Consider the following 13757-nt stretch of genomic DNA (forward strand, 5'->3'; position numbering starts at 1 on the left):
CAATGAAACAAAAAAAAATTGTAATCTTCATGGACTGCCCCCACTAAAGTTAGCTAAAGCTCTGACCAGACTATCAAATTTTTTTTTTTTTTACAAAAAGCTGTTGTATGATTATACAGAGTCATGATATGACTATATACGGTCATGATGTGATGTCTGTCTCTTATACACATCTAGATGTGTATAAGAGACAGATCATGTACAGTACATGTATCAACATTTTTATTGTTTAATTGTTGATTTTATTTGGAAGAAATAAATGTTTATTTGATTGATTAAATGATTGATTGATTGACATGCCACTTGTGATAATAAATTATAAATTAAAAGGTAAATAACATTTCTGCATCAAATATTGTACTGTGGGATAAGTGTTTTAAGGGGCCTACTAACAAAATAATTAATGATAATACAGGTACAGTATATGATTATTACAAGTATTAACATTTAGCAATTATTATTAAATGCGCATTTCTTTGATAGATTTAATTCAATTATTCAATTTAACTTAACCTTAACTTTTACTACTCTAACATCCTAATTTTCTCGCCTCCTTCCTTGGAGGTGTCGTTTTCACTTACTCTACAGGTACCTCCTCGCAAAGCCAATGCTTGTGTGATGATGAGTTTCCTACCTACAGTATCAGGTCCTATGCGACCTGAGGCAAGCTCGCTCATGACTGACGCTGCGCATCTTAAACTGCGGTGGTGGACCTTTCCTGTCATTCGACCCTATTTCTAACCCTCCTGTTATACTCTTACACTATAAGTCCTTTTCGGCCACCAGAACCAGAACAGTTGAGCAATCCATGTCTACAGTAACAATACAATTATTATTAGGAAGTCTTGTTAACCGTCAGCCACAGAGTATTTTAGTTGAATGCTGTATACATGTGCAATGAAAAATGTATACACAATCAATATGCAAGTGAAAATATAACACAGTGTATACCTGTATATTCCAAAGTTAATTAATTTCCGGACCTGTAATAATTCAGCATTTTGGATGGAAACAACGAATACTTTTAGATTAATCAGCTTCGGAAGAAGCTTCTTACAGTACAGTACCTGCTCAAAAGTCAAGCTCATTAGCACTGATTTAAATGCGGATGCTCTGCATCACAGTCAATCAAGATTGGAGGATGTTTATATTTATAAGACAATGAAGGATGAATGTAAACTGAAAATTTGATTAAGACATACGTGCTACAGTACCACATGCACTGCACTGTATCACTTAAAATAAATATCAAGATATTTTACTTTATTTTATATTTATTTTATTTACATAATATATCAATGTCTTTACTCATCATGGCAATCACTTTCGCAAGACAATATATGTATATCAGGTGGATTTTAAGGGAGTGGCACAGGGGAATGTGCCCCGGTTTTTCCACTGCCATCTTTTTATATTTTTTAAAGAAAAGACACAAAATGGCATATACAGTAAATGTTACAATATTTCGTAACATACTGTACTGAACACGAATCATACCATTATTGTATACTGTACATATTTGTCTGTACAGTATTATTATTACATCTAGGCCTATGTGAAATTGGTCTCCCCTCGTTTCAAAAATTCTGGATCCCCCTCTGTACATGAGGTTTAAGGCAGATTCACACCGAATCCGAATTTGGTTCGTAGAACGTTTTCAATGCGCGTCTTAGTACGCTCCTCTATTCTTTACCACTGATACGATATTCTTTTCCCGTTTCGTTAGCCATACAAACCGAATTCGGCTTCGGTGTGGATGCAGCTTTAGGAAGTGGAGTAGCATGAGTACCTACCAATCCTCTGGCATTTGGTGTCAGATTCACGCATTTGAGGACTCTCTCAAGCCGGTCCACACTCAAGGACCAAAACCTCACAAAAAATGTCAACTAAAAAATATGTATTTAGAACTACTGTATTGTAGTTTTCTTACTTGATATTCACCAAACTTCCATCCCTAACTCTTTTTTTCATGTTTTCACACTGTGAATACAGTATACTGTATCTTGTTGCTATCAAACACAGTCCAAGTACATCAAAGAATCTACTCGCTGCCCCACACCAGGCTGATAAATATACTTCTCTCATTGTTAAGTAAAAATGCAGATTTTTTAACAGGTTTTTAGTTGTTACTGTATATTACACTAAAATGGCAGAGGACTCATTTCAGACATCCAGGAAAAGATGCCTACTGTATGAGGCACAGTTTTCAAAACAAAATTCTCAAGCCTGCAAATTCATCAAACTTGGAATCTTTGGAGTAGTTTTTTATTTCTTGACGTCATTCCCCATCAATTGAAAGTCAGTTTACAACTATTAAGTTCTACTGTGTGAGTGATTATCTTAATGCTATTAGTCAAAAACATTAATTATTTATTAAAAATTGATTAATAATTGTTGAATATCCTTTACTTGACCAACTGTTGAATTATTTACTGTGGTTTAGGTCTGTCCATGTCCGGTCAGAAAGTAAAACTATTTTAAGTATATATTTTCTACCTGTATTAAAGGTAAAGAAAAAGGCAGAATAACCCATAACTTACAGCGTCAATGTGCTGCATTTCTTATGGGTGTGGTCTGTGGCTGTACCTAGGCCACTGTAAAGAGGCACTAAATACAGTAGTAGCTTCATGTTTACATCATTCCATAACAACAGGGGCTGAAATGAACCAAAGCTTTGGGGTGACCCTCTACTCTTCCAAAAGATGGAAGGGTTCCTTTAAAAGGCATACAAACAAGCCAGATCTGAACACTAGACCTTCATTTGAAGTCCTTATCCGAGAAGACTTGGTTCTACCACACAAACTCTGGACGAAGAGTGGCTCAAACCAGCGCCAATGTTAAGGCAGTAGAATGCGGCGCATCTGTCTTAAGTACCACTCGGCCACTCAACTCACCTAAAAATTCAAGTAAATTCAGATTGATCCCATGCCCATAACAAAGAATCGTTCAGGAGAATTACAGTACCTTCAAAAAATAAGGGTTCAAAGAGAACCTGATCACTACCTGCGAAGGATCCAGAGATGTCCGAAAGGGGGGGCTGAAAGAGGGGGCTGAAAGTAGGGCCGAAAGAGGGGGCTGAAAGTGGGGCCGATCGAGACAACACTACCCTAAAGGGTCCGGGGACATGCCCTGAAATTTTTTTTGTTTTCTAGACGCCCGAACATGCCTTCCAATCCCAGGTCCTGGGTTCAATTCTTGTGACAGCAAGATTTCTTCTCCAGGCTAAAACTAACTCCACCCCTTTAAGCCTCATTTATGACTTAGTTTAAAACTTTAGCATAACTGGGCCCTGTAGAGGAACAGTAGATTTCTACCCAACAAACATAAATCTAATTTAATTTCAATGAAAAAAAAAAATTTGTAATCTTCATGGACTGCCCCCACTAAAGTTAGCTAAAGCTCTGACCAGACTATCAAATTTTTTTTTTTTACAAAAAGCTGTTGTATGATTATACAGAGTCATGATATGACTATATACGGTCATGATGTGATGTTATCATGACCCTATTTAGGCGTATCACATGTTTTTGTCAAATAAAATTTGATAGAGCTTGGACAGGACACTCAATACTACAAATACATCCTATCTCTGACTGACTAAATGTAAATATGGTTTTGGATCAATGTTTGAATGATTTATGAATCCCTGCTGTAAATGGCGTAATGTAAATTATCATGTATTTTTATCTCCTTTATGTGTTAATGTAAATGAGGGTCAGTTGACATTTTGGAATATAGTGTGAACATTTATTTGCTTTAATTACGGTAATACTATACTGTTGCTGTGTACGTGGAAGTGATTTGTCACTGTGGAAATAATTTGGTTTCCCAACCTCGAGGTCGGGGTTTCAATCCTTAGCGGTGCATTTCGCTTGTGTCCTTGAGCAAGGAGAATAATATCCTTGAGCAAGGCACCAAGGCACGTTGCTTCAGTCTACCCAGCTGTATCAATGGGTACCAACAATTGCTAGGGGTATACTTGTGGCGGACTAGCATCCCACCTACTGTAGTCGGAGTATCACACTCTCATCCGCTTCATGCTACAGCAATTGGGAATAAGCTCCAGCCATATGAACCCCATGGCTTGGTAAGGATTTACTTCTTTTTTTTTACACACTGTTGCTATAAAGCAATCCTGAATATTGTCCATTGTTTGGGGGTTTTTTTCTTCTTTATCTATATATCATACTGTTGTATGACCTACAGTAATAACATTCAAACAAATATTCTTGAGTGTCAATAACTATTCAAAAAATATGTATTTTGTATTAATTTTACAATGACCCTAATGGAACCTCCTTGATGGAACTAAATCTTTTACTTAGTGGATTCATTCAATCAACCAATGTGCTGTATCACAGATAATTCAGGCTTATCTTTTTTAATTTTCAATAACCATCTAATAATAAACGTGGTCCTGAAATTACTTACTAAATGACGTCAACCCTTCCACTTAAGATTCCAGAATATACCAAGTGGTAATTAAAGCTCTCTATTACTATTCTCAAGTTGAATTTCCTTGATCAAAACAAAATTATTAGGAGCATTATTGATTTTATTTTGTTAAAAATAATTCATTAAAAAATTATACTTTTCAATAATAATTTTTGTCAGAAGGAAATGAAACATCTTGAGTATACTAAATACCTTATGAGGCATGGAGGCGGATGGGGTGACATGAAAATATAATGGGACATGATAACAAAATTTAATAATTTGATAAAGTGATAAATAATTCATAATGATGTAAATTCTTTACCAAATAAATTTACTGTCACATTCTCTGTCCACATTATCAAATTTTATTTGACAAAAACCTGTTGTATGCCCAAATATAGTCATGATGTGCATAAATATGGTCAAGATGTGATGTCATCATGACCATATTTAGGCATGTCACATGTTTTTAACTGTCAAATGAAGTAAATGATCTAAAAATAACTATGTACGTATGTTTGTGTTTCACAATTGATGGAAATGATTCTTTTTTGTTGCTGCCCTTTATTTATGCCTTGGCATATGGGATGGAACTAGGAAAAAAGGGCTTGGCAGTCAACAAGTTAATAAAAAAAATAAAATATATTTAAGGGGAACTTAGACATAAAATTGTAATGGACTATTGTCCATTACATGATTAATTATGTGATGTGAAAATAAAAAGTGTAAAACTACAATGCTATTGTAATGTGGTAATCTTTTCTTTTGGATTTGTAAGTCACGGCATACTGTAGGACAGGGGTACACAGCTATATAGCAATCTAGGGTCAAAACTGTTTATTGAATAAATTTGAAGGGCCAGGGTTAACAGGTGTACTTTGGCGTGCAGCGCCATCAGAGCGGAGGAGGTGCTAGCCGGGGGTTGGGTTTGGGAAGGTGGTGTCCCCCCTCCCCATCCCAAATTAGGAACTTTTTGAAAATATTAAGCTGCTAGACAGTCATACAGGGTACCTTGACCTAAGAATGTTACCCTTATATATGGAACTACACACTACAAGCAGCAGAGTGCAACCATGCTATCGCGCTAGGACATTTAGACCTGAAACATCAGTGAGCAACTGTGCGAAAGGCCGAAAGTTGGTGGATTATATTTTTTTTCTTTGATGTTTGCTGTAATATTTCTTCCAAATTTGATTGATTAAAATGCTACAATTTGTGGGGAAATATGTAGGCCTAGTTGGCAAAACAGAATGCGAAATTATTAAGGTTAAAAATCTAAGCCTAAGCCTAATGGCAAAAATTATTTTCGGCTTGTTCTCGCAGCCCGCATAACACGCACTTGTGGGCAAGGTCAGTTAAGAACTCCTGCTGTAGGATTACATTATAAACACTGATATATATGCATTTGATCAACTAATGTTGTAGGTTCACTGATAAGTTTTCGATAACCTATTGCTAATTATGTATTTATGTATGCATAAGCTCTTTTCTATTTGGTTTTCAATTTTTTACTTCACACACCTGATGAAGCTGGCATTGACTGCCAGCGAAAGCTTGTGTTAAATAAATAACATCTAAATTAATCTCAGAGTGCTGCCTTTTAATTTTCTTTAGATAACTTAGTATAAAACATACTCCAAATTAAAGTATGAATCACAATTACGAGTCTTACTTTATTAGGAGTATGTTTTATACTAAATAATGTTAAAACATGACAGTGTGACAGTCAAAACAAAAAAAGGAATTGAGATATGTACAGTACATATAGATTATCCAAGAAATTACTAACTTTATATGTATATATATTCATTGATGCATCATAAATATTGCATACATAAATTGAGTTCATACTTATGTTCATATTTCATATCAGCTATGAGAAATAAATGAGTTGGTTATCTTTCATATTTTGAATACCCTTGTTAAAAAAAGGCTTTTATTCATGCATTCATTTATATGTGAAGACAAGCATACAATATCAACCTCCTCTTCAATGTCCTTATGACTCCAAACTAAAGAAAAATGTTATTTCCTGCCATATCAAATTCTAGAAACTGTACCAACCTTGGTTTATTTAAAAATAACTTTGAATAAGTGGTGGGTACGGTAAATGATAATATTTTTAATCAATCATCTACTTCACACTTTATCAAAAGACATACATATACAATACACAATTGCCTACATAAAATTAAAATCTTGCGTATCTTAATGTTTTAAGAGAAAATACACTGGACACGCCCATTGCAAAAATTAAATCTTTTTTTTTTTTTTTTTTGTTCCGTACAATTTCAAACACAGAAGCAAACCATACAAATTATAATGTTGTGTAACCATGAAAATACAGTAGCAGAATACTATTCTTATCCTACCACCATTAATTCTTCCTGTTTTATACAAATGGTTGATAGAAATATATTCTCTTTTTATGACAACCAACAAAATATTATGCTATTCTGACAAGATATGTCTAACATCAGAAAGAGAATTTCCATTCTTCTTTTTCACTAGTTTTAATGCTTAGAATCCTTGGATAAGAAAATGTACATGATTATAATTTGTTTCTATAAAAACTGATACTGACTAAAAATTATATACAATTATTTGGTGTTAGAATTACAGGAGGCTATATCCATGTTGAGTATCTCCTTTAGTCAACAAGTTTCAAGTACAGTATGTCAGTTAGACAAAAACAAAGAAATAGTCCAGCTGATAAGATAAGTTATTACTATAAATAAAGAGGACACCATAATGTTGATAACAAACCTTTTCCGATATTGCAGTGAATTGTTATAATTTGATAGAGATTTCGAATTAAAATTTAGGATGGGTGGGATAATGTAGCAGAGACAATTATTATTTCCATGTATCTAACCTACTTACGCAGTGCATGCTTAACACACACAGTTGTTGCGTAACTAGGGCCTGTCTCCTTGTTGCTTTAAGTATAGACTTACCGCTTGATTTTAGCCTCTTTATCTTCTTCATCTTTCTGTCTTTTCATTACAGCCTCAATTTGTTTCCTTTCCTCCTCAGTCAAGTGACTTAAATCTATTTCACCTAAATCCATCGCTGTTGATGAGCTTGGATTTTTTCCACTAGCAAAGTCCTGCTGGCCCAGGCGTTTCAGCGTTGGACCAAGCTTAGTGAGTCTTCATTGATCGAAAAATCCACCTCGCAACAAGCAGTTTCTTCCCCCACTCGCTATATTTATTATGCGCAACGCAATACGAGGAGCGGTGTCTTTTTGGTGGAACCACCTCAAGACAACCTTGACTCGCTGGTTATATGTCAAGTCCTGGTAAATCACAGAGGCCTTAACTGGCTCCTCTCAAACCTTCAACGCTTCATTTTTGATCGCAATATGAAAAACCTGAATTGTGTTTAAATCTGTCCGATCATCAGCATATTAATTACGCCGAAAATACATAATGTTGATCAAAATTTATCAGCTAGTTTCGTTTCACCATCTTCGATCAACATCTTCCCTGTTTAGATCTGAAATAAATAATTCATTAGGCGCTTGGCCAATCACATAGCTTGGCGTGGGAATGTTCGATAATGACTGCAGGTAAATAAAGACACGCGCCAAATGACAAAGGACAATGACAGATAAAATTCAATGTGATGGTATAATAATAGGCTAGCAGTAGCAGATGGCGCTTGTCCGATTTCACAAAAGGTGTGCTGCATACTTTTGTGCAATACAATGGTAGTTTTTGTAACTTACGTCTTAAATTTATTTCGAATTTATTTCACCAATTGAGAAACATAGAGGAACAAAAAATCAGTCTGCCGGAAATTCTAAAGAAGTAAAAATTGCGAACAAAGGATGAATTGCTGTACACAACCCCGTTCACCAATCATGGTTTATATCATAGGTACATTATGAAGCGTTTGCCATAATTGCATGCCGAATGCTACTTGTAGCTCTATATTGCTGTCTCTTATACACATCTAGATGTGTATAAGAGACAGATAATTTGTTGGTGCAGAGACCTTGTTTATTTTTCGCCTTATAAATCGACCTATCATTATAGATTTTTTTGTTTTTCATTTACAAACGAACATTTACAAGTTCTCTTTTTGAGTTGTGCAACCAATGTGTACGGTACCATATTGATTGACGTCTGTAAAGCTGTAACTGATTGGCTTTGCAGTACGGCACCATTAAACTAACGTAATGATATTACGTATATTACAACGACATTTAGATTCCATCTAATTTAACGAAAACAATAGGATACTTAATTAAGCCATTTATTAAAATAAAGTTCTCTGAAGGTTAACTACAGAATTTATACAGTAATGAATGTATTATAGGTTGTAAAAACTGTAGTGAAATCCTTTTCGCTTGACATTACAAAAATTAGTCTTTGTGAAATAAAATGACAGTTCAAATGTTATATTAAATAGTGTTATATATATGTTATATTAAACAGTGGCGGAGCCCATCCGACACGGGCCCCTACCTCCTAAATTTTTCAAAATTATTTAGAAAGATGGAGAAAACAAAAAACAAAATATATTCAAATTTAAATCTGAAATTGCTATTTCCGGCCATCTAGAGGTGCCATAATCATATTATGTGGGGCTGAGGCGGGTGGACACTCTATCTGCAGTCCCTCCTTGGGCCCCTCTATTTCTACATCCTGGACCCGCCACTGCATTGAAGTACCATTCGCGGGCTCCTAGAAGGGTAATACTTTCGTCGGGGAATACCATATCAAGGACACCCCATGATGATTAATTCATTGTGATCGTGGAGGCAATCTCGACTTCGACTGTTCGGAAAATACAACAATTATGGAGTAGTAATACTAAAGTAGATTGATGGCTTAAAATTAACTAATACAATTCACCGAACTTCGTCAAATATATCCGTAGCCCCTACCGGGGGCCCTTGGCAGCCCCCTGTCCCCTAGATGCTCGCTTCGCTCGCATACTGGATTTATTACCGTATGAAGTTCTCTCTCCCCCGACCCCACTTTCAAAAACGTTCCACCACCGTTGACATGGGGGAGGGATTAAGGCAAGGCTTCTGTATTTTGTAAATTATGGGGTTTTCCTTTTTGTTTTGCACATTCGCATCTTATTATATAGGCTTCAATGAATTATCACACTATTCTCTATTCGATATGGTATTCAACGTAGCTTGATCGTTATAGGCCTATTACTGTATCTTTTTAGTATGTAAAGCCCTATAAATTTTATGAAACTTCTCTATCCATAGGCCGCAAGAAATGTTCGGAGACAGGCCACATGTGTCTGTTGCCTGCAGCATTACGGTGTACGGTATTGATTTTGTTGATAGTCTCGGCGTCATGAATTGGAAGACAGGCAAAAGCAATTAGGCATGCCTACACTTTTTTTTTAATTGCTGAATTGCTTAAAAGTTAACAATAAAATAAGAACAATTGAGGCTGAGGAAAAATGTCAAATGAGCTTCTATTTTTTTTAAGTAGAAAACGAACAAATCTTATTTGTATTTGTGCAGTAGGTGTGTAGGGTCGGATTTATCGGGGGCGACCATGCCCCGGCCACTATTTTGGGATGCAAAAAAAAAAATGAAAGAAAGAAAGAAAAAGAAATAAACAATGTATGGGCCAAAGCGCCTCAGAGGTTAATAGGTTATTGTCGGGCGTCTATAATACCAAATTTTCGCGGGGGCATGCCCCGGACCCCTGGGTAGTGTTGTCTCGATCGCCCCACATTTCGGCCCCACCAACTCTGGATCCGCCCCTGGTGTGACTATGTAAATCCCCTCTATAATACAGTAGAGTTACATACTGCTGTAGGTCTGCTGTATAATCTTTTGTATGTTTGAAAAGTGCGTAAAAATAAGAACAAAATAAGAACATTTTGAGCCTGAGTCGACAGAAAATAAGAACGGCTTAGCTTATGTAGATCTATCATCATCACCTCATTTTCTAGCACGTTTGTTTTATGGGTTTGTATGCCTTGGTTTCAATCTACCTGTACACCAATAAAAGAAACAGCAAGTCAGTATTTCGTAAACTAGTTAAAAGCCACCTCTCAGCTGAGACATTGAATGATACTCCGCAAAGGTCCATTACTAACCTCGTCCTTCGGATGGAACTTTAAGCCGTTTTGTCCTGTGTACATGAAAGCACATGTGCTCGATAAAAAACACTTCCAAAATGAAGTGGGAGAAGTCTCCCGGTGCAGGCTGCACCGACCAGGCGCTGGCGACAACCCCGGTGCTCCATCTGCTACGTTTCAGGCAGTTCAGATTTGCCTTCTTTGCATGGGCGATCGGTGGGGGACAGGGGGCACGTCCCCCACTTTTTAAAGTAGGGGGATATCATATCAATTGCACCCCCCCCCCCACTCCCCCCCCCCACTTTTCACCAATCTTCTATAGTTAAAACCCCATTTTTCAAAGTGAGTGGAAAGAAGAACAACAATTACGAATGACTGTCATGAATGTTGTCTATTGTGCTCTGTTGCAAGTGCGGTGCGTATTTCCGGACCAACACAAAAGTGCACAATTTCTACTATAAACAATTTATTCCTTTTGTATATTATTAAGGCCTGTATATGCTAGTGTTCAATATTATCTGCATACATAGATTCTGTTTTTCTTGATTTCAAAAGAATTATAGTTAGCCAATCGAATTGTATATACCTGTATTAAACAATAATTACACAGCCTTTGACACGGATCTATTTCGACATTTCCACAAGATTACGAACTCCGATGTTACTTGGCGGACGTAATCTCGCCATGGTATGCATCATGCAGAGGCGGATCCCGTGGGAAGGCGGTTTCACCCACCCCCTCCAGTTTCGCCGAAAAAGTTTAAAAAGAGGGAGAAAAAAGTGAGAGAGTTAAAGGCATGAAAGAGGGAAAATGTGCCATGATCATAATTTGCTTTGCGACTCCCAGTATAATATAGACTACAGGTCCATAATTATTCATTTGCGCCGCCAGTGAGGAAAGGGGTGTCTAAGGGAGGGGGAGCAGACCTTCAGTCGGGAAGTCAATAATTTTGTCGAGGAGACTGCTTTAAAAAAGCATTTTTACCATCTGAGTGCCATTTCCGAGCGTCTAGAGGGGCATATCCTTAAAACCCATGGTGGGGCTAAGGTGGGTGTGTTCGACCTATTTTCCCCACACCCGTCAGAAATTTTCTGGATCCGCTCCTGCCATGATAATGATAAATTAAATAACTCACCTTTTATGTTTGTGAAATCAAAATGCTAACTAATGTTGTGTGTGCTTCCTATCTCCTTAGTCTTGTTTGATCGTATGTTGGTAGGCCTAGTATTTCCACACACAATAGTGTAGTCGCTATACTACTAGCACAAAAGTAAAATTCAAAAAATGAGAAATAGAAAAAGCTCTTGATTGATTTTAAAAGAACTGTACATGCAAGGTAGAATTGGAGTAACTGTTTTAAGTTCATCTATGAAGGAACATGGTTTATCATTTGTTCTTCATGGTTCGAATATATCACAAGCTAATCAGTAGATAATAAATCATTATGTTTAGCCTATGAATGTTAGTTTGCACGAAATATGTAAGCGGGCATGATTTACCAGGATAGATTAAAAAAATATATATGATGAGCATTTCAGTGGCCCACCCTCCCTATTTTTTCAAAATTTGAAAGTGGAAAAAAGAAAATTATATTCAAATCTAAGTATGAGAGTACCGGTACTATTTCTGGCCAAATAGAGGTGCCATAATCATAAATTTTCTTATCTCAGCTCCAAACATGGTGGGGCTGAGGTGGTCTAAACTCCATCTGTAAAATTTCCTCCCTGGGCCCCCTCTATTTGGAATACCTGGACCCACCTCTCTATTTTGAAAATATAGTGTGGAAATAAATTTTAATTGCATTTCTTAAAATCAATTAAATACGACTTATAAAAGGCTATAGACGCCAGAACTTCCAGGGGCTTCGCCCATGGCACCCCCCCCCACCTCCCGCGCATCCTCTAGATACGCCACTGAATCTACGATACCTTTGTCTTAGTCTAAAATACATCATATTATCTATGTGCACTATAATAACTCTATTTGAAATCCCAGCCCACCATTTCCGATTAATTAACTTATCTCCTACTTGGCCGATTGAAGATGTGTATTTTTGCCAAATACACGCAACACAAAAAACCGCCCAGGAACATAGCTTCTTTCTTTCTTTTTAGTGTCTTCATTATTTGTCTATATGACAAATTTTCGATGGTTATCCTCTGGTAATTTTCCCACAATTTTTTGTATTTTGGACCCACTATTAATTTAAGTGATCAATCTCGGATAATCCTAATTTAACAACAACTGATTTAATGCTAAACATTAAATTGTGGATCAAACATTTAAACATTATGGGGCACAGAATAAAGAACTTCTCACCCCCAGAATGTGTTACCCATGGAGAATGCAATGCGAAAACCCTCGCGGCAGCGCTATGGCGACAAACATACGATAGAGCTCAGGTTCCAGGTTTAGGTTTATATATTACTATTCACTTGCAACTTACATACTAAATTTGAATTTTTTTTATAAATAAATTAAAAGAGCAATGGTAAACAATATCATTTGGTAATGTCTTCCATATGGAAGGACCAACATAAACTATGGAAACTTGGCAAGACTGAAGTCTAATTTTGGGCAAGGAAAATCTGTCTTGTGGGAATCTATTATGAACTGATGTGACATTTGAAAGGGAATTTCGCAGTGAAGTTGGCAAACCTCAAATAGAAACTTGAAAGATAAACAAACACACATTATACTTAAACAATAAATTAAATCATCGAATGTTTGTAGATGTAATGACGTTTGTGCGTAAACAAAATACCTGACTGCTTGTGAATTGAATCTATATCACAGATCATGATATAGCGCCACCTATAGGTTATGAAAGTTTATCAGCATAGCCTGCGACTACATACATATTTGTCTAAATTTAACGTACTAACAGCACCTTGTTTTGTATCATTTGTTTATAATATATTCTTTGTTTATAACTCAACAAAACAGTAACTTTTTCACTCCATATTAATCAACAATAATAATTTATTGGTACAAAACAAAAATAGTTTAATAGTAATCAACAGCAGCAGCGACGACGATAACCCCACACACAGTTGTAGTGATTAGCTACATCCCTTAAAATATTTATCATCTTATAAAGAATGTGATGTTCAGTAATCACACTGATAACGTTTTATATTTGATTGTGGAAAAAAACCTAGATTTCACATCTACATGGAGATTTCATAGGAGCATAATCCTAAAGAAAACGATTATTATGAATTTTTAATTTTCTCAGTCTGGCATGTGCAGAAAC

At 36.2% G+C, this 13757-nt stretch overlaps 1 protein-coding gene across 1 annotated transcript in view; it reads right to left on the reverse strand.

Annotated features, from left to right (window-relative positions):
* LOC117116138 (regulating synaptic membrane exocytosis protein 2-like) overlaps positions 1 to 7949 on the reverse strand; it is a gene marked incomplete in the record, with an annotated part of 25815 nt that extends 17866 nt beyond the window's left edge. Inside the window, 1 exon segment of the mRNA XM_033260117.1 lies at positions 7395 to 7949. Within this exon segment, the coding sequence (XP_033116008.1) occupies positions 7395 to 7507 (113 nt within the window).
* Positions 7950 to 13757: the final 5808 nt, after the last annotated feature.

The sequence above is a fragment of the Anneissia japonica genome, unplaced genomic scaffold (genome assembly GCF_011630105.1).
Source record: "Anneissia japonica isolate Jap-2015-1 unplaced genomic scaffold, ASM1163010v1 scaffold287861_len940595_cov192, whole genome shotgun sequence".
Taxonomy (NCBI): domain Eukaryota; kingdom Metazoa; phylum Echinodermata; class Crinoidea; order Comatulida; family Comatulidae; genus Anneissia; species Anneissia japonica.